This window comes from Macaca nemestrina, chromosome 14 (assembly GCF_043159975.1).
Source record: "Macaca nemestrina isolate mMacNem1 chromosome 14, mMacNem.hap1, whole genome shotgun sequence".
Taxonomy (NCBI): domain Eukaryota; kingdom Metazoa; phylum Chordata; class Mammalia; order Primates; family Cercopithecidae; genus Macaca; species Macaca nemestrina.
In genome coordinates this window covers 34,127,959-34,151,278 of record NC_092138.1, presented here as the reverse complement: position 1 = coordinate 34,151,278, position 23,320 = coordinate 34,127,959, and the positions used below count along the sequence as shown (strand labels likewise).

The 23,320-nt window shown below is 43.3% G+C and overlaps 2 protein-coding genes across 11 annotated transcripts in view; one reads left to right on the top strand and one right to left on the bottom strand.

The window, feature by feature from the left end:
* Positions 1-23,320, bottom strand: part of LOC105491831 (solute carrier family 1 member 1) — a 91,841-nt gene that overhangs the window by 3,839 nt on the left and 64,682 nt on the right. For both annotated transcript variants that reach the window (XM_011758531.2, XM_071077755.1), the window contains exons 3-11: positions 22,470-22,562; positions 20,092-20,206; positions 18,459-18,501; positions 16,803-16,901; positions 11,542-11,726; positions 9,813-9,920; positions 7,728-7,850; positions 7,087-7,281; positions 473-607 (exon numbers count right to left, since the gene is read on the bottom strand). In XM_011758531.2, the coding sequence (XP_011756833.1) occupies positions 473-607; positions 7,087-7,281; positions 7,728-7,850; positions 9,813-9,920; positions 11,542-11,726; positions 16,803-16,901; positions 18,459-18,501; positions 20,092-20,206; positions 22,470-22,562 (1,096 nt within the window). The remainder of the gene's footprint in view (positions 1-472; positions 608-7,086; positions 7,282-7,727; positions 7,851-9,812; positions 9,921-11,541; positions 11,727-16,802; positions 16,902-18,458; positions 18,502-20,091; positions 20,207-22,469; positions 22,563-23,320) is intronic.
* The window catches only part of LOC105491830 (spermatogenesis associated 6 like), a 97,440-nt gene extending 74,120 nt beyond the window's left edge, over positions 1-23,320 (top strand). For 4 of the 9 annotated variants that reach the window (XR_011612526.1, XR_011612530.1, XR_011612528.1 and 1 more), the window contains one exon: positions 1-23,320. This exon is cut by the window's left edge. The gene's annotated coding sequence lies outside the window, so the exon portion shown is untranslated. The other 5 variants (XR_011612532.1, XR_011612531.1, XR_011612529.1 and 2 more) reach the window with 4 other exon arrangements.

Sequence of the window (23,320 nt, the reverse complement as noted above, 5' to 3'; positions counted from 1 at the left end):
AAGGTCAAGAAGCTGGTAAGACACAGGATGGTGATGCAAACCCAAGTGCTCATGCCACTGTCCCTAACAGTTCGGAAGATGCTTAGGAAGATGGACTGATTTTGAACTAGGTGGTTCTGAGCCTATGATGCTGAACCGGGGCTGGGATAGGCCAGGATGGCCCCGGGGCCCTGCCTGGCTTCTCACCTTGTTGTTCTGTGTTTATCTTTGTTCCACACCCAGCTCCTAACCTTGAGCATTACCAGGTATAATGAGCTGATGGAGCTCACTGGCTTTTTAAAATCACTACTCCACATTATGAGGAGTTAATTTTTAAGCACATTATCAGATGGCCTGGTCAGAGGAAAATTAAAGTAGCAACAGGTGGCTCATTAGGCAATTTGAGGAGAGAATGATGACAGACTGCAGAGCCCGCGAGGCTGGGAAGCCCGCCTGCACATCCGGCTGAGGCAGTGCATTTATTTCAACTCACAGGAGCCAGTCGACAGCAATGATCAGGGTGACATCCTCAGCGGGCAGGCCCACGGCACTCAGCACAATCACCATGGTCACCAGGCCAGCCTGGGGCACACCAGCAGCTCCGATGCTGGCAGCTGTGGCCGTGATACTGCAGAAACATACCAGCAGGAAAGGAGTTAGACAATTACCTCTCCCGTTAAAGCGTTGGCCTGAAATGGTTAGTCCCGCTTAGTCACGATGGCTATTACTGCTGTGTCCCTAAGTTGGGCAGTTAGAATCTGTGACCTGCTGAGCCCCAGCTCTGCCTCATTACAGGATTAGAGCTGCAGGGGGATGGGGGCTGGGTGGGGTATGATGCCATCTCCTTGCAGAGAGAGATGTGGCACATCACTCTAATGCAAGGAAGAACTGCATAAGTGGCACCAAAAAATGAGCAAGAGAGATACTCAAGAGGAAAGCAGGAGTTTACTAAATGGGGTGTTAATAGAAGGCTTTGTGTACTCATCTATGTATACATACATTCATCCTAAATAAGTGCCAAGTACCTCTGCACCTGCCTTCCTACTCCCTTCTTCCATCTCTCACCACCCAATAATTTACGGAGCACCTAATGTATGGCAGGAATTTAAGTTGCCCTGAAGAATGGACAGAGGGATAGCTGTAGGGGCAGATGGACAACGGCATTTCAGGTGAAGGCAAAGGAATGAGACAATGGTTAAGCAGGCCTTATGCACTCTCTTGACATTACAGGACTCTTTACCTCTGGGAACTGCTCTTTAGGGCACTGGATTGAGAAAGAGCTGATCCTGTCCAAGATGCAAGCATTTACTCCTGACTGCTCCTTTTTGCCAGTAGATGTACTTTGTGGGAAAGAAAGATCTGGAATCCAGGAGACGCAGCCAGGTGAACTTTATTACCAGGTATTTAAAAAGATTCCTCTTGGTAAGATCAGGTGAGGCAGTAGGGATTTTTCTCTTTGTAATGTGCAGTCTCTTTATCAGCAACATCTTCCTTATTTTAATTGGATCATTCTGAAGGAAACAAGGGCTCACCCTGCCCTGAAAAGTCCCTTGACTTAGATAAGCTTGAGACCACACCCACGATGCTTTCTGGAGATAAGTCCTTGCCCTTGGGCCAAGGCCTGAACTGCTGCCCAGGTGCCACTGGGTTGAAAGGTGAAAATGTAAAAATTGCCAATTTAAACTGGAAGAATCCCTGATTCTATCCACAAATTCATATGCTTTGGGGCTAAAAACATCTTAGAGTTCTTAGGAAGCTGATTCTACTGCCCATTCATCTGCCTACTGAGGTGTTGCAGAAAGCATTTGAGGGTACAAACACAGGCCAGAGTTTTTTGACAAGTGTATTTTCATTCAGTGGTTTTGACCACCAAATTACAGTAAATTAGAGATTTCTGGGGCTGTACCAATTACTCCAAAGGTTTCAGGCCTCAGTCTCAAAGGTTTCTGGCCTCTATAACCCTTTGGATCTCTTCTGACATAATCACTCTTTGGAAAGCCGAAGATTATTTTAATGCTGGTTGAAAAAAATTTAAATGGAATGCATCAACAGGTTTTCTTTGTCAGAAGTGATTTGTATCCATGCCAGCTGATCCCTCTTGGAAACCCTGAGGTGTCACAGTTATCCATGTTGCTATAGCCTGAGGCTGGGCTTGAAACTCAAAATTCATTTAGTCCAAGAAAACTCTGTCCTTGAGCCTTGACCTTGCTTGCTAGACTACGGCTGTTTGACTGGCATTGGTCTGAAACTCAGAACTATGAACCTTCAGATGGGAGAAAATAATATAAAAACCTACTCCTGCTGCTTGAACATATTCTACTTTGAGTTAGAGGATTTCCACAGAAGAAAACATAAATATCAGTGGCACAAAGTTCTTTCCTCACACTGAGGCCTAGTTTTAGGACCAGCCACTGGACTCGGCTCTCTAAACGGGTTGAAGGATGGGTTGTGACTTGGAGGGAACACAGGTTTTAGTGTCAGACACACCTGGGTGATGTACTTTAGGCTGTACCATTTCACTGATGGCATTTCTTTAGGCAAGTTACTTCTCTGAATCTCAATTCCTTGCCTGTAAGATGGGGACAGTATGTCTACTACAAGCTGCTGGGAAGATTAAATGAGGTTAATACATGTAAGGCATCTGGTATAGCACTTGTAGATGCTTAAAAACATGCCATTTCCACATGTATAGCTATGTAACAAACCTGCATGTTCTGCACATGTATCCCAGAGCTTAAAGTAAAACAAAAAACAAACAAATAAGAAGATTAAAAATGTGCCATTTCTGCTGCTACTTCTGCAACAGCAGTAGTTGCTGCTAATGCTTCGTCTATTGCTATTGTCGCTGCCACCACTGGTATTATTTTTTTGTTTTTTTGTTTTTTTTTTGTTTTTGTTTTATTAAATTATGGAGAGTTTATTACACACCAGCAATAACTTTTTCATATACTCCATTAGATAACAACACTGAGACATTTCAAATGTAGTTACATTAAAAGTCATGTTGGAATGTACTTTAATTACCATGATGATAGTGGCAGTGCTTACCAGGAAAAGAAAAGCATTTTGTTCAATTAGTGTTCTACTACTGCTACTGCAGCAACCAGAACAGCAACTATTATAACAACAACTACTACTACTATTACTACTGCTACCTTTTTTCCTCTCTGCTCTTTCTGGGCCCCAAATCCTATAATTATCTTTCTTCTTTATTTTATATATATATATATATGTATATATATATATATTTTTTTTTTTTCCCCAGAGACAAGGTCTCACTCTGTCGCCCAGGCTGGAGTACAGTGGCATGATCACAGCTCACTGCAGCCTCCACCTATTGGGCTCAAGTGATCTTCTTGCCTCCGCCTCCTGAGTTGCTGGGACCACAGGTGCGCTCCACAACACCTGGCTAATTTTTGCATTTTTTGTAGAGATGTGGGGCTTCGCCATGTTGCTCAGGCTGGTCTTGAACTCCTGGGCTAAAGTGATCTGCCTGCCTTGGCCTCTTCAAGTGCTGGTATTACAAGTGTGAGCCTCTGCGCCCTGCTGTATGATTAGCTTTACTTTTCTTTCTTTTTACTTTTTCTTTTCTTTTTTTTTTTTTTTTTTTGATGTGGGATCTCACTTTGTTGCCTAAGCTAGAGTGCAGTGGTGCCATCTCAGTTCACTGCAACCTCTGCCTCCCAGGCTCAAGCAGTCCACCCACTTCAGCCTCCTGAGTAGCTGGAACTACAGGCACATGCCACCATACCTGGCTAATTTTTCTTTTTTAGAATATTTTTGGTAAACATGGGGTTTTACCATGTTGCCCAGGCTGGTCTCGAACTCCTGGACTCAACCGATTCACCCACTTAGGTCTCCTAAAGTGCTGGGATTACAGGTGTAAGCCACCGCTTCTGGCCCTAATTATTTTTATAAGACAATTTATCCTTTTTTTTTTTTTTTCATTTTGACACGTGTACTCACACCAATTTTCAATCAGTTGTAACCTTTGAGTATTATGATAAAGCCACAAAAGGGTATGTTTTGGGTAGATAGTACCTATGTTTCTTTGACATCCAGTCCACAGAAATATACTTTGGGTCTAAAAATCTCTTTAACCGTTAGTTACGTGAACTATAACGGTAACTGTCAAGTAAAACCAACTTTTATTATTTCCCATGTAGAGCCAGTGAGGATTTTAAATTTTAAGCGAATGATTACTTTGGGTCTCACAGTTGTTATTGGTTCTGGGCCAGTAGTTACCAGCAAATCTGATTTAAGAACACACCAGAGAGTAGGGAGAGAGGCTTTAATGTGAATTGACTAGCCTCTAGGCCCAGCGTTCATTCCTCTGGCAGTGAGGTTAAAAAATGATTAGAAAGATCTAGAAAACTTATAACCAAAAAAGAGGGAGGGATTTCATCATAAAGTGGCAAATACACAAAAGAATTGGCACCTCATAAACCACTCCTTGGAAATCAGTTCAGTGAAGACTGGGTTCCACATGCCAGGGTGAGGGAAGTGGGAAAAAACCCTTGGAAATGTAAAAGTAACAACTGTTGGAAGCACAGGGGTGGTTGTGGAGCAGAAACTTTCTCAGGCATGACTCAAGGTTTCAATTTTGACATACTCTCTGCTGTTATAATTACATGACTTTACTCAATCTCTTTGGCACAGGCTTCTTTAGCCACTAACACTTTTTTATAGATTACACGGCATTGGGATAGTTCTCCAGCTGGTGTGCCAAATGGTGTATTTTGCACTTGTCTTCAGCCAACAGAAATACTTTGCGATTTAGGGGTGGGGCGGATTTAAAAAATGCATTGTGTTAGAACATTGTTAGTTAACAAACTCTGATTTTATGCCTAGAATTTATGTTTAGGCTGGGGATACAAGAATGAATTAACTCTAAAGAGTTCAGATTCAACCTTGAGCAGGCCTAGGGACCAGTTTAGTCTTAAACTTCCATTCTAAACTGAACAAAAGTCTTCAGGTTAACTCTAATCCCAGCCTATTACTCTAACATAGCGCTATCCAAAATAACTTTCTGCAATGATGAAACCATTCTATGTCTGTGCTATCCAATTCAGTGGGCCACATGGCTAGTGGTTACCGTATTAAACAGTGCTGTCCTAGAGAAACAAATCTGGCAAAATCCACTTATGACAGTTCTACCATCTACTTGGGCAGATAATTTCTATCCTCATTTCATTAGAATTCTCTGCAGCATCTGACTCTGTGGACCATTTCACCCTTGAAAATCTCTCTTTTCTGGGTTTCCATGATACCAAGGTTTACTGGCTTCCCTCCCATCTCTCTGTCCTTCTCCCTCTGCCTCTTGGGTTTTCCCTTCTCTACCTGCTTCTAGTATTAGGATTTTCCAAGCCTCAGTCCTTAATCTCCTTCTCTTCTCTACAAACTCTCCCTACGTCATGTCATCCACTTTCAACATTCACTGAGTGCTCACTACATAGGCACAGTTATAAGCATTTTATATGCATCTTACTTAATTGCCACTATTTGAATAAGTTGTAGGTACTATTACTCATTTTACAGATGAGAAAACAGGAGCTTAAAAATTCAAGTCACTTGCCCAAGATCACAGCTAATCATGATGTAGCTGTGATTCCAATACAAGCAGTAACTTGTGACTCATACATTTGAAGACCATCATTAAGCTCATGTCCCTGATGTCTGTATCTTCAGCCAGACCTGTATTTCTCATTGCATGTGTCCACCTAGAAGTCTTAAAGGCATTTCAAATTCAGTGTGTCAAAAAGTATTAACTATTTATCTTTCCTACCTATATGTGCTTCTCTTACACTAGTTCCTGTTCTGGTAAGCCCCACCCCCCAATTTGGAATCATGTACCAATCCTGGGAGTCATCCTAGCATTCCCTTGCTTTTCACCCTGAATCCAGCTGATGCTTCTTCCATTCATTAGCTCTTCTCCAACCTCAGTGTCAGTGCCTTCTAATACCCTGCCTGGACTTCTGCAATGGTCTCCTAACTGGTTTCCTAGATTTGGTCCCTGCTCCCATCCAATACATCTGCCATATTGCCAGTTATCATTGTAAAAGGTAAATCTGCCAGGCGCGGTGGCTCACACCTATAATCCCAGCACTTTGGGAGCCTGAGGTGGGCGGATCACCTGAGGTCAGGAGTTCAAGACCAGCCTGGCCAACATGGTGAAAACCATTTCTACTAAAAATTCAAAAATTAGCCAGGTGTGGTGGTGCGTGTCTATAGTCCCAGTTACTCAGGACGCTGAGGCAGGAGAATTGCTTAAACCCAGGAGGTGGAGGTTGCAGTGAGCCAAGATCGTGCCACTGCACTCCAGCCTGGGCAACAGAGCAAAATTCCATCTCAAAGCATAACATAAATAAATAAATAAATAAATAAATAAATAAATAAATAAATAAAATGCAAATATGTCCACAATGTGACAAAGCATCTAAGAACTTTCCACAAACTTTTCGTACAAAACCTTTCATGACATGACCCCTGTCTCCTCATTCCTTTATGTTCTCCACATTGTATCCTTTATGCCAGCCATAGCAAGAAATCTGTATGCTGTAACTAGCCTATGGCTGCATCACAAGCTATTTCTGCCACCCCAGATGCTCTTAGCTTCTTCCTTTGCCTGCTAAATTCCTAGTCTTTTAAGATTCAGCTAAATGTTCCCCTCCTCTGGGAAGCCATCCTTCACCTTCACAGCTAGAACCAGCCCTTCCCTCTCTGGAGTCCTCTGTGAACACCATACAGAGTTCTCTTACATCCCTCATCAGGGTCTTCAGCATTCATTTGGATATGTGCATCCCAATCTAGCAGGGATCTTTTGAAAGCAGGGACTGGCCCTTACTCAGCCTTGAGTCTTTGTGCTGGCCTGTGCCTAGATCCTACCGGCTTCAGTAAACCGAGCACAGGTGATGGCTTTGGCTACCCAGACCCCGAAGCAGAAATCTTGCATACCAGGATATAGTTGTATTTAATCTTGGGAAGGTACTTTGTAGATCAAGAAAAAGAATTCATCACTGGGACATTCTTGGTGTCCCTTCACGGACCATTTTTACTGGCAGTAATCCCCATATCACCGATGACAATGAATGTGACACCACGCCCCACCTGATGGTGATGATCTGCCCAATGCCCAAATCCAGGTCATTCAACTGTGCAATAAACACCGCTGCCACTGCTTCATAGAGCGCGGTCCCATCCATGTTGATTGTTGCACCAACGGGTAACACGAATCGAGTGATCCTCTTGTCCACCTGGTTCTTTTCTTCAGCACAGCGGAAGGTGACAGGCAGTGTTGCTGAACTGTGTGATAAAAAGAGAAAGGAACTTATGGTCTAGAAATGCTGGTCCTCAGTCCCTGCCTGAAGCCATGCCTCTCTTCCAAAAAGTAAATAAAGGGTCCTTTTGGGTAATCTTGTCAAGAAAAGTAAAGAAAACAACAAAACAAAATGAAAGAAAGGATCCAAAGCATGTTGGCCCTTTAGGCAGGTCCACGAATCAGAAGGTGCTGTGCCCACCGCTGCTCCCAGGTATGCCATAACCCCTTCCTGAGCTGCAGGCCATGCTAAGAGGGCAGGAAATATGCAACAGCGTGAAGCAATGTGTTCAGGGCCAGGGACAGAGAATATGGAGGCCATTTCTCAAAGGCAGCTACAAAAACCGCAAGCTGGAGTCTGTTTTGTAAAGTGAGGTGAGAGTTGATGACATTGAGTCTGGAGGCTTCTTCCAGAAACCCCTCTTTTGTTTACCTGGAAGAGATCATCAGAGCTGTCAGGAGAGCCTGGGCCATTCCCATGGCAAATCGGAAAGGATTCTTTCGTACGACTATGAAATATATCAGTGGGAGAATAACAATGGAGTGGATTGCAAGCCTGTAAACAAGAAAGAGAAATTAAAGTTTCAAAGATAATACCACCTCCCCACACTTAATCCTTTTATCAAACATCTTTTTAATTTATAAAATTGACTTTCATAATGGCCCAATGAGAAATGGGAGTAGGGCAGGAATATACGTCCCCATTCCATGTATGAGAGTGTAGAGGCTCACTCAACAAATGAAGCATCTTGTCAGAGTTAATGACAAAGCCAGTAGCTGAATCCAAATTTAAGGCTTCACAGAACAGAATTATATCATGCTGCCACACCCCTGGGTGTGCTATTCCTGCCACATGCACAAAAATGCCCTTTTTTCCTTCTGTTGCTGCTGAATTCTTCTCCTCTAACACTCAGCTAGGCATCCCCCTTCCTCCAGGAAGCCTTCCCTCACTTCCCTAGGTAGGGCTGAGCCTTCTTTCCTTTGTACCCTCTATGTCACCACTACACTATACCTCATATACCTCTTATCACAGCGCTCAGTCCTTACCCCCTCCACTCCTTGCACCAAGCTGCTGTCTTGCTGGTGGCACCCACTGTCTAAGAGGGAAGTCAGATTTACAGTAAGGAAAAAAGTCTCAGCTATTCCACAGCCATAATTTGGGATGGACTTTCTTTTCTTTATTATTCCTGCCTTTTCAAACTGTTCCTTATTTCACATGGAAATACACAGGTTACATGAACTAGGGGGCTTAAGAAATGAGACTCATTTGGCAGATAGATATATACGTAACTGGCAGCTTACAGTCTACAGATCAGTTATGTGTGTTTGAAATAATAGGAAATGGTCATCAAAATTACAGATCCTGGAGGTCTGGAGAGAGGATCTTCTCGATAGAGAGCTTGTAGCTAAAAACCATGAGGAACTGACTTTTAGTTTTCCATTAGACACCTAGCTGGGGTGACAGAATAGAAACCAGCAGAACTTGGTTATGAAATGGCTCAGCTCAAACACCCCAGCCACATCACTGCTGAGACACAATCCCTGGCACTGCCTGTTTCAGCAGCCCTACAGCAGGATGGCCTCCAGTGAGGTGGAGGTCCCGCCTCCCTTGGCACCATGGTCCTCACACTGTAGGGACCAAATCTACCTCTCTGTTGGCTGGCAGGGCTGTGTTTTTGGGAAACACAGATTAAGAACCAAATGTGCTGTGTTGGAAATCTCCAATACGATCAAGTTCCAATAGGTGAGGTGATTGCTCAAGTTGGGTGCTTGTAGGTATTGACTTGTGGGAGTCAAATCAGTAATATTTACTTATTCCCTTAGTCTATATTTCTTAGCATATGTGACATATTCTGCCCCTGGCTAGGTGTCCAGGGGCACCATTCATATCTTATCCCACCTCAATAGCTAGGCTATAATAAATATGCAAACTACCCAACCCCTACTGCCTTCCTGTTTAATGGCTTCTAAAAAGGCCCGCACAATTCCTCCTAGCCTCGAGATTCTCCTGGCACCCTCTCTGACACTCTGATGGTGCAGGCCATGGTGGTGGTTAACAGCCCCTGCTTTGAACCAACAGCCATCCTGCTCCTACTTGCTCAAGTCTGATTTCATTTAGGCCCTTGCTAATTTCTTTCAGGTTCAAGGTGCATGGAGGCTATTCTTACTTGCCTGGCTAGTTTACATTCTTAAGGAAATGAAGGCCAGGAGAGAGCCAAGGGAGGCTACAAGTGGGTTTCTCTCTTGTTTTAAAAAATTATTTTAACATAACCAATAAAGGCAGTGACAAAGCCTGGTCCAGGCTGTTCTGCCAAGAGCTGACAATTAGCACAGCATGATCCACCTACAGTATAGCTGTTAAAGGGCAGCCCTCCTCCCCCTGCTGTCTTATCTCTGAACCCTATCTTTCCCAGCACATAGGGGAGAAGCCAGTTTTAACCAACTGAAACCCAACCTCCCAGTGGCCATCCTATTGGACTAAAGGAACTTTCTGTCTCTTCTCTTGAGTCTGACATACCCAGTCAGGACTGTGGCCATGTAAAGGCCCAGCTTGCGGAATATTTCCCAGTCTTCAACTTCTATGATCTTCCCAGCAATCAGGAACAAAATACCCAGTGGCATATAACTGGAAAGGAAGCACAACAGAGGCATGATTCCGTCAGCAAGTGTTTTCTCATGCTGGGTTGGTGGGGAAGGAACAGGCCAGTGTGCGCACCCTCGGCTTGGCATGCTCGCTTGGTGGAGCACGGGATGCAGAATTGAAGCTAAGAGCTGTTTCAAGTCCTGGGTGAACAATACTGGCTCTAGTTTTCAGTACCTATGTGCACCTTAAATTCTACCCATCCAAACTACCACAGGATAGTTTGCAAACTTGGCAAGAACATGTGGTTCTTGTTGATCTGAACAGATCCACATGATGATCTGAACAATTTTCATGGTTGCATCACTCAAAGCATTGAAGAAATCCACCAGAATTTGTGGATGAGGGCGCACACCTCATGCCCTGTTCCTAGTGCATATATATCCTGCTGATTGTCATATCTGCAGATCTCACTTGAGTTTGATCCTCACTGACAAATACGGCTCTTTCTAGCCATGGTCATCTGTTTCCCAGGTATCAGCAACAGAGGCATTAGTATTAGTACTGGAAGTGATCATCATAGCTCTATTTGTGGAGCTCTCATTACATCTTGCGTTAGGGAAAGTATTTTATGTGCATCATTTCATTTAATGTACTTCTCCTATCCCTGGGGGTAGGTTTTATTATCCTTTTTAACAGATGATAAAGCTGAGGTTTCTGCAGTATTAAGTGACCTGTCTGTCCATTTTTACTGAACCCTTTACACCACAGTCAGACATCACTGTCCGTATCTACACTTTGGATTAAATAATGTTGAACCAATTAAATATGAGGTAAGTGAGGCAGATGCCTCCTAAGAAAGGTGGACTTTTTGGCATTTCCAGGGACAGGGCAGACACTCAAGTGGTGTCACTGGTATGCTGACGGATGGCAGCTTTCATTCAGATGGGTTAGTGCCCATGCTGTACCAGTTATAAATATTTTGAAACTCACTTTTGCATGGGGCACAATAGGGAAAGCACTTTGTGTTCTCACATACAATGAACTCCTTCTAATCATTTTTTAAAGAATTGCTTCTTACATGAAGGCTGACTGGGTGTAAAATGATCTCGCAAGGCTTTGAGGGAAAAGACAATGGTTGATAGCTAGACTTTTGTTCATGAACTAACTCCTGGGTAATATGTGGAATTATTTAATACTCTAGTGGTGGCTGGGTGTGGTGGCTCACACTTGGGATCCCAGCATTTTGGGAGGATGAAGTGAGTAGATTGCTTGAGCCCAAGAGTTTGAGATCAGCCTGGGCAACATGGCAAAACCCTGTCTCTTCAAAAAATACAAAAAAATAGCCAGGCATGGTGGTACATGCTTGTAGTCCCAGCTACTCAGGTAGCTGAGATGGGAGGATCACTTGAGCACAGGAAGTTGAGGCTGCAGTGAGCCGGGATTGCACCGCTGCATTCCAGCCTGGAGTGACAGAGTGAGACTCTGTCTCAAAAACAAAAACAACCAACAGCAACGAAAGCCCCCACAAAATACTCTGGGGGCTCAATATTAAATGTCCAACTTCTCTAGCATGAGGTCAGTTGAGAAACATAAAACCTCTTCTAATTTTGAGGGGACAGAATTGTCAGGGGAAGCAAAATGACATTAAACGGTGTTTGCTCACCACATGATGATCTGAACAATTTTCATGGTTGCATCACTCAAAGCATTGAAGAAATCCACCAGAATTTGTCCCTTTTCTCCCATTTTTCCAATGACAAGTCCAAAGACAAGGCAAAAGACAATCAAGCCCAGGACGTTTATGCCATCTGAATACATGCCAATGATTTTGTATTCCTTTGTTTTGTTCTGTGGATCAAAACCAAGAAAACATATTGACTCATGATTATAATCTTGTTAGAAAGCACAGGTTTGGAAATGAGAAGATACAATGACCAAACATAATAAACTGGTGATCTCCCAGGCAGAGTCAACAAAACTATAGAAAATATAAAAACAATAATAAAAACACCTATGCATGTAACAAACTTAACCCTTGCTCCCCGAAGTTAACATGCTTTCTCTTCTTTCAACAAGTCCATATTTGAATATTTCTTATAAAGATTTCTTATTCTGGAACGGTTTATATTTTTATTATGAATTTTAGAATCAAGGCGCTTTTCAGGGTCATTTTAACTACTAGCTACATTTGGAGTCTGCTTAAAGAAGACAGGAATTAATAATGCAGGAAGTACAAAGTACTTACCAGTGTGAACACTTTTACCATCTGTTTTACCCTGATAATGAAGCACAGTAACATTCTTTATGCCTGTGGTCTTGGATGACCAATAGGATTATTTATTTATTTATTTATTTATTTATTTATTTATTTAGAGATGGAGTCTCTCTCTGTTGCCCAGGCTGGAGAGCAGTGGCACGATCTCGGCTCACTGCAAGCTCCGCCTCCCAGATTCACGCCATTCTCCTGCCTCAACCTCCCCAGTAGCTGGGACTACAGGCGCCCACCACCACGCCTGGCTAATTTTTTTGTATTTTTAGTAGAGACGGGTTTTCACCATGTTAGCCAGGATGGTCTCAATCTCCTGACCTCGTGATCCGCCCACCTCAGCCTCCCAAAGTGCTGGGATTACAGGCGTGAGCCACTGTGCCTGGCCTATTTATTTATTTTATTTTATTTTTTTTTGAGACAGTTTCACTCTGTCGCCCAGGCTGGAGTACAGTGGTGGTATCTCAGTTCACTGCAAGCTCCGCCTCCCAGGTTCAAGCAATTCTCCTGCCTCAGCCTCCTTAGTAGCTGGGATTACAGGCATCCGCCACCACACCCAGTTAATGTTTTGTATTTTTGGTAGAGACAGGGTTTCGCCATGTTGGCCAGGCTGGTCTCGAACTCCTGACCTCAGGTGATCTGCCTGCCTCAGCCTCTCGAAGTGCTGGGATTACATGTGTGAGCCACCACGCCCAGCCAGGATTCTTTTTTTTTTTTTTTTTAAACTTCTATATTCAAGGGTACATGCGGTGCAGGATGTGCAGGTTTGTTACATAGGTAAACGTGTGTCATGGGGGTTTGTTGTACAGATTATTTAATCACCCAGGTATTAAGCCTAGTATCCATTAGTTATTTTTCCTGATCCTCTCCCTCCTCCCACCCTCCTCCCTCTGAAAGGCCCCAGTGTGTGTTGTTCCCCTCTATGTGTCCATGTGTTCTCATCATTTAGCTTCCACTTATAAGTGAGAACAGGCAGTATTTGGTTTTCTGTTCTTGTGTTAGTTGGCTAAGAATAATGGCCTCCAGCTCCATCCATGTCCCTTGCAAAGGACATGATCTTGTTCTTTTTTAATGGTAGCATAGCATTCTGTGGTGTATATGTATACATTTTCTTTATCCAGTCTATCATTGGTAGGATTTTAGACATACAAAAATTAGCTAAATACTTACTACTGTGAATCATGTATTCGTTTTTACTTTTTTTTTTTTTTTAAACAACAGGGTCTCATGTTGTCCAGGCTGGGGTGCAGTGGCATGATCATAGCTCACTGCAGCTTCAGACTCCTCAAGGAGGGCTCAAGTGATCCTCCCACCTCAGCCTCCCAAGTAGCTGGGTCTACAGGTGCATGCCACCATGCCTGGCTTAATTTCTTCACTTTATCCTGGGTACAAATAGCCTGAGATTTACAGAGAGATAACTGAGTGATGCCAACTAGGTTTGTAAAGAATTATGTTAGCTAGGCACGGTGGCTCACACCTGTAATCCCAGCAGTTTGGGAGGCTGAAGCAGGTGGATCACCTGAGGTTAGGAGTTCGAGACCAGCCTGGCCAACATGGTGAAACCCCGTCTCTACTAAAAATACAAACATTAGCCAGGCATGGTGGTAGGCGCCTGTAATGCCAGCTACTCGGGAGGCTGAGGCAGGAGAATTGCTTGAACTTGGGAGCCGGAGGCTGCAGTGAGCCAAGGTCGCAGCACTACATTCAGCCTGGGTGATAGAGCAAGACTCCATCTCAAACAAACAAACAAAAAATTATGTTGAGGAGCCACTGGGCTACCAGTCATTTCTTACTTATGATCAAACATATATTTAGGGCAAAGCTAGAGTATTACTGCAATGGCTATAGCATAAGGTCTTAAGATTCAGTTGGAGATGGCCGGGCGCGGCGGCTCAAGCCTGTAATCCCAGCACTTTGGGAGGCCGAGACAGGCGGATCACGAGGTCAGGAGATCGAGACCATCCTGGCTAACACGGTGAAACCCCGTCTCTACTAAAAAATACAAAAAACTAGCCGGGCGAGGTGGCGGGCGCCTGTAGTCCCAGCTACTCGGGAGGCTGAGGCAGGAGAATGGCGTGAACCCAGGAGGTGGAGCTTGCAGTGAGCTGAGATCCGGCCACTGCACTCCAGCCTGGGCAACAGAGGGAGACTCCGTCTCAAAAAAAAAAAAAAAAGATTCAGTTGGAGAGACAAGACTGTGAGAAGCATGAGCCAATAATAGCAGGATGGTATGTAATTAATTGTGCACCCAAACTATGAGATACAAGTGTCATATGGAGAGTGGGACATGAATGAGGGTTTCGAAGTTAGGGAAAACTATGGCTGAGGAATCAGCAGCCAGGAGAAAAAGCATGTTTCAAAAAGATGGCAAGCAAAGGCAAAAATGATCATGCACTAGGCCTTTGCACCCTACTTGAATAATTCTTGCTCATTCATTACGGCCTCCAGACTAATTTAACAACCCTTGTTGAATGCCCCCCAAACATCCCACTCTTCCGGATTGTAATACTCATCATTCTTTGTATGAGGACAGAGGCCTGGCGTCTGTCTTTTCACCATTATAATCCCAGTGCCCAGCAGGGCCTGGGGTATGGAGGGTGCTCAGAAAATATTTGTGGAACAACATCAAAAGGCAAGAATAAAGAGTGATGGAGGAAGTGGATCTGGAAAGAAGAGAGGCGCCCACTGGAAGTAAGTTGTGAAAACTAGAGAGAAGCCAGGTCACGCAGCGCCTCTGAACCCGGTCAGAGGAGTTAAGGCTTTCTGCAGTAGGAAGCAGGGAGCCAATGGTAGTTTATTTAATTTGAATTCTTAAGTCTAATGAATACTCCTTTTCTCCTTAAATCATTCCTTCCTGTGTGAAGTTGAGAGAACATTCAGGAGAAATCACTACAGGCTTACAAAGATACCACTGCAGGCCCACACATTCTGATCTCCAATTCTGAAATCCCCAAAGCTCTCAAAGCATGTGGATTTTATTGATAAGTTTATAGCAAACTCTTTTGGCAGCAAAACCTATCCTAAACTGAGATGAGGCTACTGGCTACTAAGGGTTCATTTCTCTCCTTGGCAGAATATTTATGAGTTTGTTATAAAAACATTGATGTGGTTGATTCTGGCATGTTGTTGCCCTTCTCACTTACGAAGGTTGCATAATATGCAGTACATACACCACATGGCCGTTCTAAAGTCTGAGAAACTCTGAACTCCGAATTACATCTGGGCAGAGAGATTCTGACTAGGAATTGTGGACCTGCATTGCATGCTTATGTATCTGACAAATCTACAGCAGTTCCTAGAGATGGCCAGCTCTACTGTAAGCAGACCCGGAGAGGAAGAGGCAACAGGGCTCATTTATTTGCTCTTTGTGGTCGATTCTCTCTATTCCTGGTAATTATGTTTTGTAAAGTGCCCATGAACACTGCATTAGCAAATACTGAACCGTTGCTCCTGGGGGAAATGCAGGGTTATGTTTCTGGGAACCTTGGACACATCCTTTTCAGCAAACAATCAATATATAACATTGTTGTATTTCTTTTACAGACACCTTGTTTCATATAGATTGTTGATTTATTAATATTGACCTCACAGCCAACAGCACTATAACTCATTCCTGAATGAAGCTTTTCTAAAGCACAAATTTTCTCCCTAAGGCACATCAAATGCCTTAGGAACATCTTGTGCTTAGGAATCCTGGAGACCACTTCAACATGATGCTTACTTTTTTTGAAACAAGAGTCTTGCCCTGTCACCCAGGCTGGAGTGCAGTTGTGCAATCATAGCTCAAATGATCCTCCTGCCTCAGCCTCTCAAGTATCTGGGACTACAGGCATGTGCCACCACACCTGGGTTATATTAAGATGTTTTGTAGAGATGGGGTCTCACTATGTTTCCCAGGCCAGTCTCAAACTCCTGGCCTCAAGTGATCCACCTGTCTTGGCCTCCCAAGTACTGGGATTACAAGTGTGAGCCACCATACCCAGCCTGGTCCTTTTTTATTTTTTTATTTTTTGACACAGGGTCTCTGCTATCCAGGCTGAAGTGCAGTGATTCAATCATGGTTCACTGTAGCCTTGACATCCCTAAACAAGCGATCCTCCTACTTCAGCCTCCCAAGTAGCTGGGACTATAGGTGTGCACCATCATACCCGGCTATTTTTCATTTTTTGTAGGGGTGAAATGTCACTATGTTGTGCAGACTGGTCTGGAACTCCTGGGCTCAAGTGATCCTCCCACCTCGGTATCCCAACGTGCTGGGATTACAGACGTGAGTCACTGAACCCTGCCCTGGTCCATTTTAAACAGCAAAATCAGCAAGGAAAATCACAAAAATGCAAAAAAGATGATACTAAACACACTGCAAAATGGACACTTGTTTCCAGTATGAGAATCAAAGCAAGAAAGCAGAGCACAACTTTGTTCACCTTAGCTGGGAACGTGCCTGTCGGGTGACTCAAATATTTTGCTGCTTTTTATGTACCTGTGGATGACCACGAAAGCCCCATAAGTGTGGATTTTGGGGTCACAAATAAATTTTAGCAAGTAGGTGAATTCACAAATGCAGATTCTGTGAATGACGAGGATTGACTGTATTTCCTACTTGGTCATGAGTCAGTGCCTGTCTCCTGGGGAAGAGGAACAGGAAACAAGAATGGTACCTTGGAAATAGCAGTTGTCATGACAGCTGTGAAGGACTCTTCTGTCATGTTCATCTCTGGATCTCTGGGAGGCTTCACTTCTTCACGCTTAGTTTTGTACTGCACGTTGGAGAAAATCAAGGACAAGCAAACAAAATGTTTTTTAAGCTTTTGAGACTAAATCACAGGAACATGTTATTTTGGTCAAACAAGTGCCACTGAAGGGATCTACCTCCAATGCCTCTGTTGGCTCCAGTTGTCAATGGTACCTCCCATCAGGTTTTGGAACTAAAAGCAAGGCAGAAATGTAAACCCCTGACTTCCACAATCACCATTCACTTATGTCAAAATGTTCCTTCACTTTCACAATAAGCGACAAGTTGATGGAGGAATAATACAAAAGAAAGTACAGGCTTGATCTGCAGGTGCTTTCAGAGACAGTCTCTGTAAGGATTCCTGTCAATCATTTTTGTTTTTATTAATTAATAAATTATTTTTAATTTGAGCAAAAACACTTCATCACTTTGATAACATCACCACGACTTTAATAAGCATCAAGAAAGGTTTAACAATGTGGTTGTTCCAAAATCAACAGTCCCCTTAGGGCTATTCAGTGATACTGCTGTTGAATTCTCTTCTTTCAGCCCTGTTTGGTTCTGTGGAGCTTCCACATGGGGGTTTAAGAAGGAGTGAGTATATTATTACACCAGGCATAAATGTTCCCCCTACAAGGCTCTGCCAACACCGAGAACCTTACAAACAACCACTGTGACTGATTTGCAAAGGCCCCGCTGTAATAGAGGAGGTTCTGTCCCTCGTGGAGGTCTGCAGAGAGCAACAGAGTTGCCATTTTTGTTGGTATACACAGAAGCCTCTGTTCATGTAACTTATGTAAATGAATACAGCAGTTTGTGATGGACTCAGCTGTCTTAAAGCACATAAATAAATAGGAGGGAAAGGCTTGAAGTAAATGGAGTGAAGAGATTGTTCAATTTTCCTATAGAAAAAAAATCATGGCTTTGATACACTACGTTGTAGAGCTCCAGCAATGGGGATGCAATGATTTTTTATTATTTCTTTTTAGAGACATGGTCTTGCCATGTTGCCAAGGCTAGTCTGGAACTCCTGAGCTCAAGGGATCTCCCACCTTGGCCTCCCAAAGTGCTGGGATTACAGGTTTGAGCTTCCACACCTGTCTGGGACACAATGATTAAGGAGAAGACTGTGAACCCAGATGTGGACCACACCAGGAGGGTTAGATCCTGGGTTCTAATACCAGAGGAAAAGCAAAGAGGAGATAAAGAGCTACCTTTTTTCTGTAGAAAGTTTAAACTTCTATACAAATATACCATGGTTCTCCAAAAATAGGTACTGGAGGCCACATTTTAAAATACTCATTATTTGACAGATTTCTGACTTGTACCATTTGAGCCCTTTTGGGGGGAAAAGCATAAAGGAAAGGGAAGCAGTGTAAATTGTGACATGCACCTTACTGTGAGCCAGAAAGGCTAGACACAAAATAGAGACATCACCTTAAACTCGGCCAGTCACAGGTGTACGTCCTGCTGCCATTTTTGCGGGGCTAATTCCATTTCTTGAATCACAGCAGAAAAAAACATTTTTTAATTGATAATGGGAAGAGGGTAGCAACTTAAGAGCACAAGTAATTAATATTACCTGCTGAAAACAGGCCTGGACAAGATTCTCAGGGAACATATTCCTGTTGGAGACATGAAAGGCAGTATTATGTTAGGGCAAAAAGTATTGTTTTGTCATACCTAATATATTGGTAGAAATGAGTATAATATAAAACTAGTACTCTGGTTTCTCTTCTGGCCTCTCCTTTGCAGAATACTTCATGTATTGAGATTTCTTTTTTCCTGCAGAGCTTCACCCAAGTATAGAAAGCTCTCCTAATCAACTATCACTTAACTGATTCACTGAGTAACTGACATGCTTGCTCTCCTTGGTAAAATGGACACTCACAGTCAAGAGACTATTTATTCTTTAATATTCTGAACATTTCTGTTTTCATCAATGACGTTGTATGCTTACTGATATGGTTTGGCTCTGTGTCCCCACCCAAATCTCATGTCAAATTGTAATCCCCATATGTCAGGGGAGGGGCCTCATGGGAGGTGATTGGATCATGGTGGGTGGTTTCTCCCATGCTATTCCTGTGATCATGAGTGAGTTCTCACAAGATTTAGTTGTTTGAAAGTGTATGGCACTTCTCCCTTTGGCCTTGCTCTCTCTCCTGCAGCCATGTAAGACATGCCTTGCTTCCCTGCCTTTGCCATGATTTTAAGTTTCTTGAGGCCTCCCCAGCCATGCGGAACTGTGAGTCAATTAAACCTCTTTCCATTATAAATTACCCAGTCCCAGGTAGTTCTTTATAGCAGTGTGAAAATGGACTAATACACTTACCATAGGTTCATTGTATTTGTTCCCAAATTCTTTATACCAGTTGCAAATATCATCATAATTACTGAATTTCATATTATGTAAACCAGTGAAATAGGAGCATAAAAAGGAAGGTATGGTTTCTATAAAATCTAAGCCACATGCCTGGAAACTCAGTAAAGGCCAGTGACTAAGATTTTTATGGTTAGATTAGGTATGGGAAGATTATTGAAATTAAAAAGAAAAACTGGAAAGATTTACACTCAGCTTTCTTTGCAATGTCCAAAGGTTTTGGTGCTCTGTTCTACAGAAACTTTATCTGGAACTTGCAGATGATACATTTATAAGGGCTGTATACGCAACAGAAACTTTAAGAAATTACCATGAGCTAACAAACTTGAAGAAAAGACCTTGACTTTATGTCAAACAATTGGTGAATAAATGCACTAAGTGTTAAGTGAAAACAAAATATGTAATGTGTATCTTATGTCCTTTTTTACGAGTCTCTGCTTTAATTGGTATTTTTTATTGACTGACCTATTTACAGCTCTGGTTGCTTTCAATAAGAGAGTTTCTCCTGTACAATTAAAAAATGGATTTATCTAAGTGTGCTTCAGAACTGACTACCAATCCATCCCAGCATCTCTCTGGAACATGTATCTGCACTTCTGTTCATCCTAAATCCTGATTCAGAAGCCTGTTTCTTCTCTTCCCTCTTGGAACCAAGACTTGGCAAGCAGTACTGGCTATGTAATTTGTGGGTTCCTGAGCAAAATGAAAGTGCACAATAATTCAAAAGTTATTAAAAATTTCAATAGAGTAACAGCAGAATATTAAACCACGTACAAGGCCTTGTGCTACTATAGGGTTGCATGTCCTTGAAGCCACCTTGTGGCAAGACACTCACCTGATGAGATCTAACATGGCATCCACCGTACTGACTTCAGGGGTGCTGCCTGTCCTGTCGATTTCAGCCACTTTCTGGGTGACACCAGGCTTAATGCTCACCACCAGCACAATACCTGTGGCCAAGAACAGTGTCCACAGAGCATTAGGAACCTTCCAGGGCACCTGGCACAGCTAGTACCTTTAGAACAGTGGGCATGGTTATACCAGGCAATAGTGTGATGGGGAGGACCCTGAGGTCCAGCCAAAATGCTGAGCCTCCTCTGGAATCTCAGCAACCACTTTAATTACTCTTCCATTTAAATGAGTAAGCAGAAAGAACTCCGTGTGCTTGCGTGCATGTGTGTGTGTGCATGTGTGTTTAAAATGAAGGGGCTGCATCCCAGAATTGCTTCTGGAAACACCTGCTGATGAGAATATTCTTTTTCTTGAACTTACGAGATCAGCCTAGGAAGGTGTTAGGGTAAGGATGATCCATTTTCCAGCCCAGAGAATGCATCTGATGTCTTTCTGCAACTTTTACCCACAGATGCTGGTTATCCTCCTGATAATACAAAACCAGCCTTGCCTTCCTTCCACACCATAGGTCTTCAAGTATCTCGAAAGCAGTCATGTGGGAAAATGCTGTTCCAGGGGTGGAATGAGGACAAATAGATGGGAGTTATAGGGAGAGAAGGTTCATCTCTCTGTAAGGAAGAACTGTCTACATGGCAGAGCGTCTGACATCACCATTGTGGCCTTGGTAAGTAATGGGTTCCTGTCACTTGAGTGTCCAAGCCAAGGTGGGAGGCTGTAGAAGAGACCAAGACATTGGAGGGTGTTTGACTGGAGGGAAGTGAAGAAGAAAAAGGTCCTTATGCTCCTTATTGCTCCTCCCTCAAGAGGAGGCAATGGTAATCCAAGGGGTAGGGCTCTGGTATGCTGAATGGGTCCGTTTTGCTAGTGGGAGGAGTTGCTGGGCAATAAGGGGCCATGAGTGGGCATGGCCCACTCTTTTCCTCTCTCAGGGTTGTAGAAGGGCTATATGCCTCCAGCTAATAAGAGAGCAGGATCTTGCTTCTCATTGCTATTTTTTCTCTGTGTCTGTCTTCCTCAGGAAACTCATGAGATGATGTGGTTTTGTTTTATGGCAGAGTTCAGGCTCTCCTGGGTCCCTTGGCCTAATACCATTAAAGCCTCACCACATCCCACCTCTTCTTATCAGCTTATTGAAGCAGGGCTACAAGGGCCGAGCTGCTGCCACATCTGAGTACATGCTCTTTCTGTCTTCCCCCTCTGGACATTCTTCTTAAAATGTCACTCAGGGTTACAAAGACCAAGCATTCTTCAAAAAACCATGCTAAAGGTATAAGAGCAGCTACTCCCTTACTAGAATTTTCTCCCTCTTACAAGTGGGATTTATCCTTAACAAGGATAGCTTAACAAGGATAGCTGTTAGCTCTTGTTACTATGTGAAATGCACTAAAATGCTATATTTCTGGAAATATTTTATAATTATACTCAACTTCACTATTATAGACCAATTATCCACTTTAAGAATTATGTAAGTGGCTGGGCACGGTGGCTCACGCTTGTAATCTCAACACTTTGGGAGGCCAAGGCAGGTGGATCACCTGAGGTCAGGAGTTTGAGACCAGCCTAGCCAACATGGCGAAACCCTGTCTCTACTAAAAAAGTACAAAAATTAGCTGGGCATGGTGGTGTGCACCTGTAATCCCAGCTACTCGGGAGGCTGAGGCAGGAGAATCGTTTGAACCCAGGAGGCAGAGGTTGCAGTAAGCCGAGATCATGCCACTGCACTCCAGCCTGGGTGACAAGAGTGAGACTCCTTCTCGAAAAAAAAAAAGTAGTTAGGGTCAGGCACCGTGGCTCATGCCTGTAATCTCAGCACTTTGGGAGGCTGAGGCAGGCAGATCCCTTGAGCCCAAGAGTTCAAGACCAGCCTGGGCAACATAGCAAGACTCCCCACGTCTCTTTTTAATTTTAAAAAAATATATTTTTAAAAAAGTAGTTGAGCTTTTCTTAACACACAATTTTTTTTTTTTAATCAGAAAGTAGTATTGTCAAAGTACCATAAAGTTTTCCCTTTGAAGTCTGCCTGCCAGGTTCAAGTGATTCTCCTGCCTCAGCCTCCCAAGTAGCTAGGACTACAGGTGCATGTTACCATGCCCAGCTAATATTTTTGTACTTTTAGTAGAAACAGGTTTTCATGTTGGCCAGGCTGGTCTCAAACTCCTGACCTCAAGGGATCTGCTCACTTCAGCCTCCCAGAGTGCTGGGATTACAGGCCTGAGCCACCGCGTCTGGCCACCAACTACTTTTTGAATGAAAAAAAATTACCATTACATAGAGGAATAAGGATTCAGAAATAAATATTACCTAGAATAACAGCAATGAGAGTGGTACAGAAATAATACACGACAGCACGTAGACCAATTTTTCCAGATACGTTGGAATCCAGTGCAGCAACACCTGAAGGGCGAGACAGAAACCAAATTACATTAATTTTAAAAGACAGGTTTCCCGCAATTTAATCCTCAAGGTGTGAAATAAAGAGCTGAGAGGTGTTCTCATCTACAGACAATGGGCAATAACATGCAATCGGCAAAAGCAACACTTCAAAATTCCAAACAGATGTAAAAGAGGGAAGCCCAGTCAGGTGCAAGTTCCCCTGCAGGCAGCTTCCCACAGCCTTGACCTCCAGGAGTGCCCTGCCTTCAGATCTTCTTGGAGTTGGTCAGAAAATGATCATAAGGAGTCCCCCTCCCACATTTGCAGTAAGAACTTTACCAAGATTTGTATTATATCATTCAACATCCCTTATGATAAACTTCCTTTGGAATTCAGTTATCTAGGAAAAGTTTATCTTGAAGATCTGAGATCGTTTTGTTGTTGTTGTTGTTTGTTTGTTTGTTTTGAGACAGAGTCTTACTCTGTCACCCAGGCTGGAGTGCAGTAGTGTGATCTTGGCTCACTACAACCTCCGCCTCCCGGGTTCAAGCGAGTCTCCCGCCTCAGCTTCCCGAGTAGCTGGGATTACAGGTGCACACCACCATGCCCAGCTAATTTTAGTATTGTTCATAGAGATGAGCTTTCACCATGTTGGCCAGGCTTGTCTCAAACTCCTGACCTCAGGTGATCCGCCACCTTAGCCTCCCAAAGTGCTGGCATTACAGGTGTGAGTCATCATACCTGGCCTGAGATTGTTGTTTTTTTTTTTTTTTTTTTTT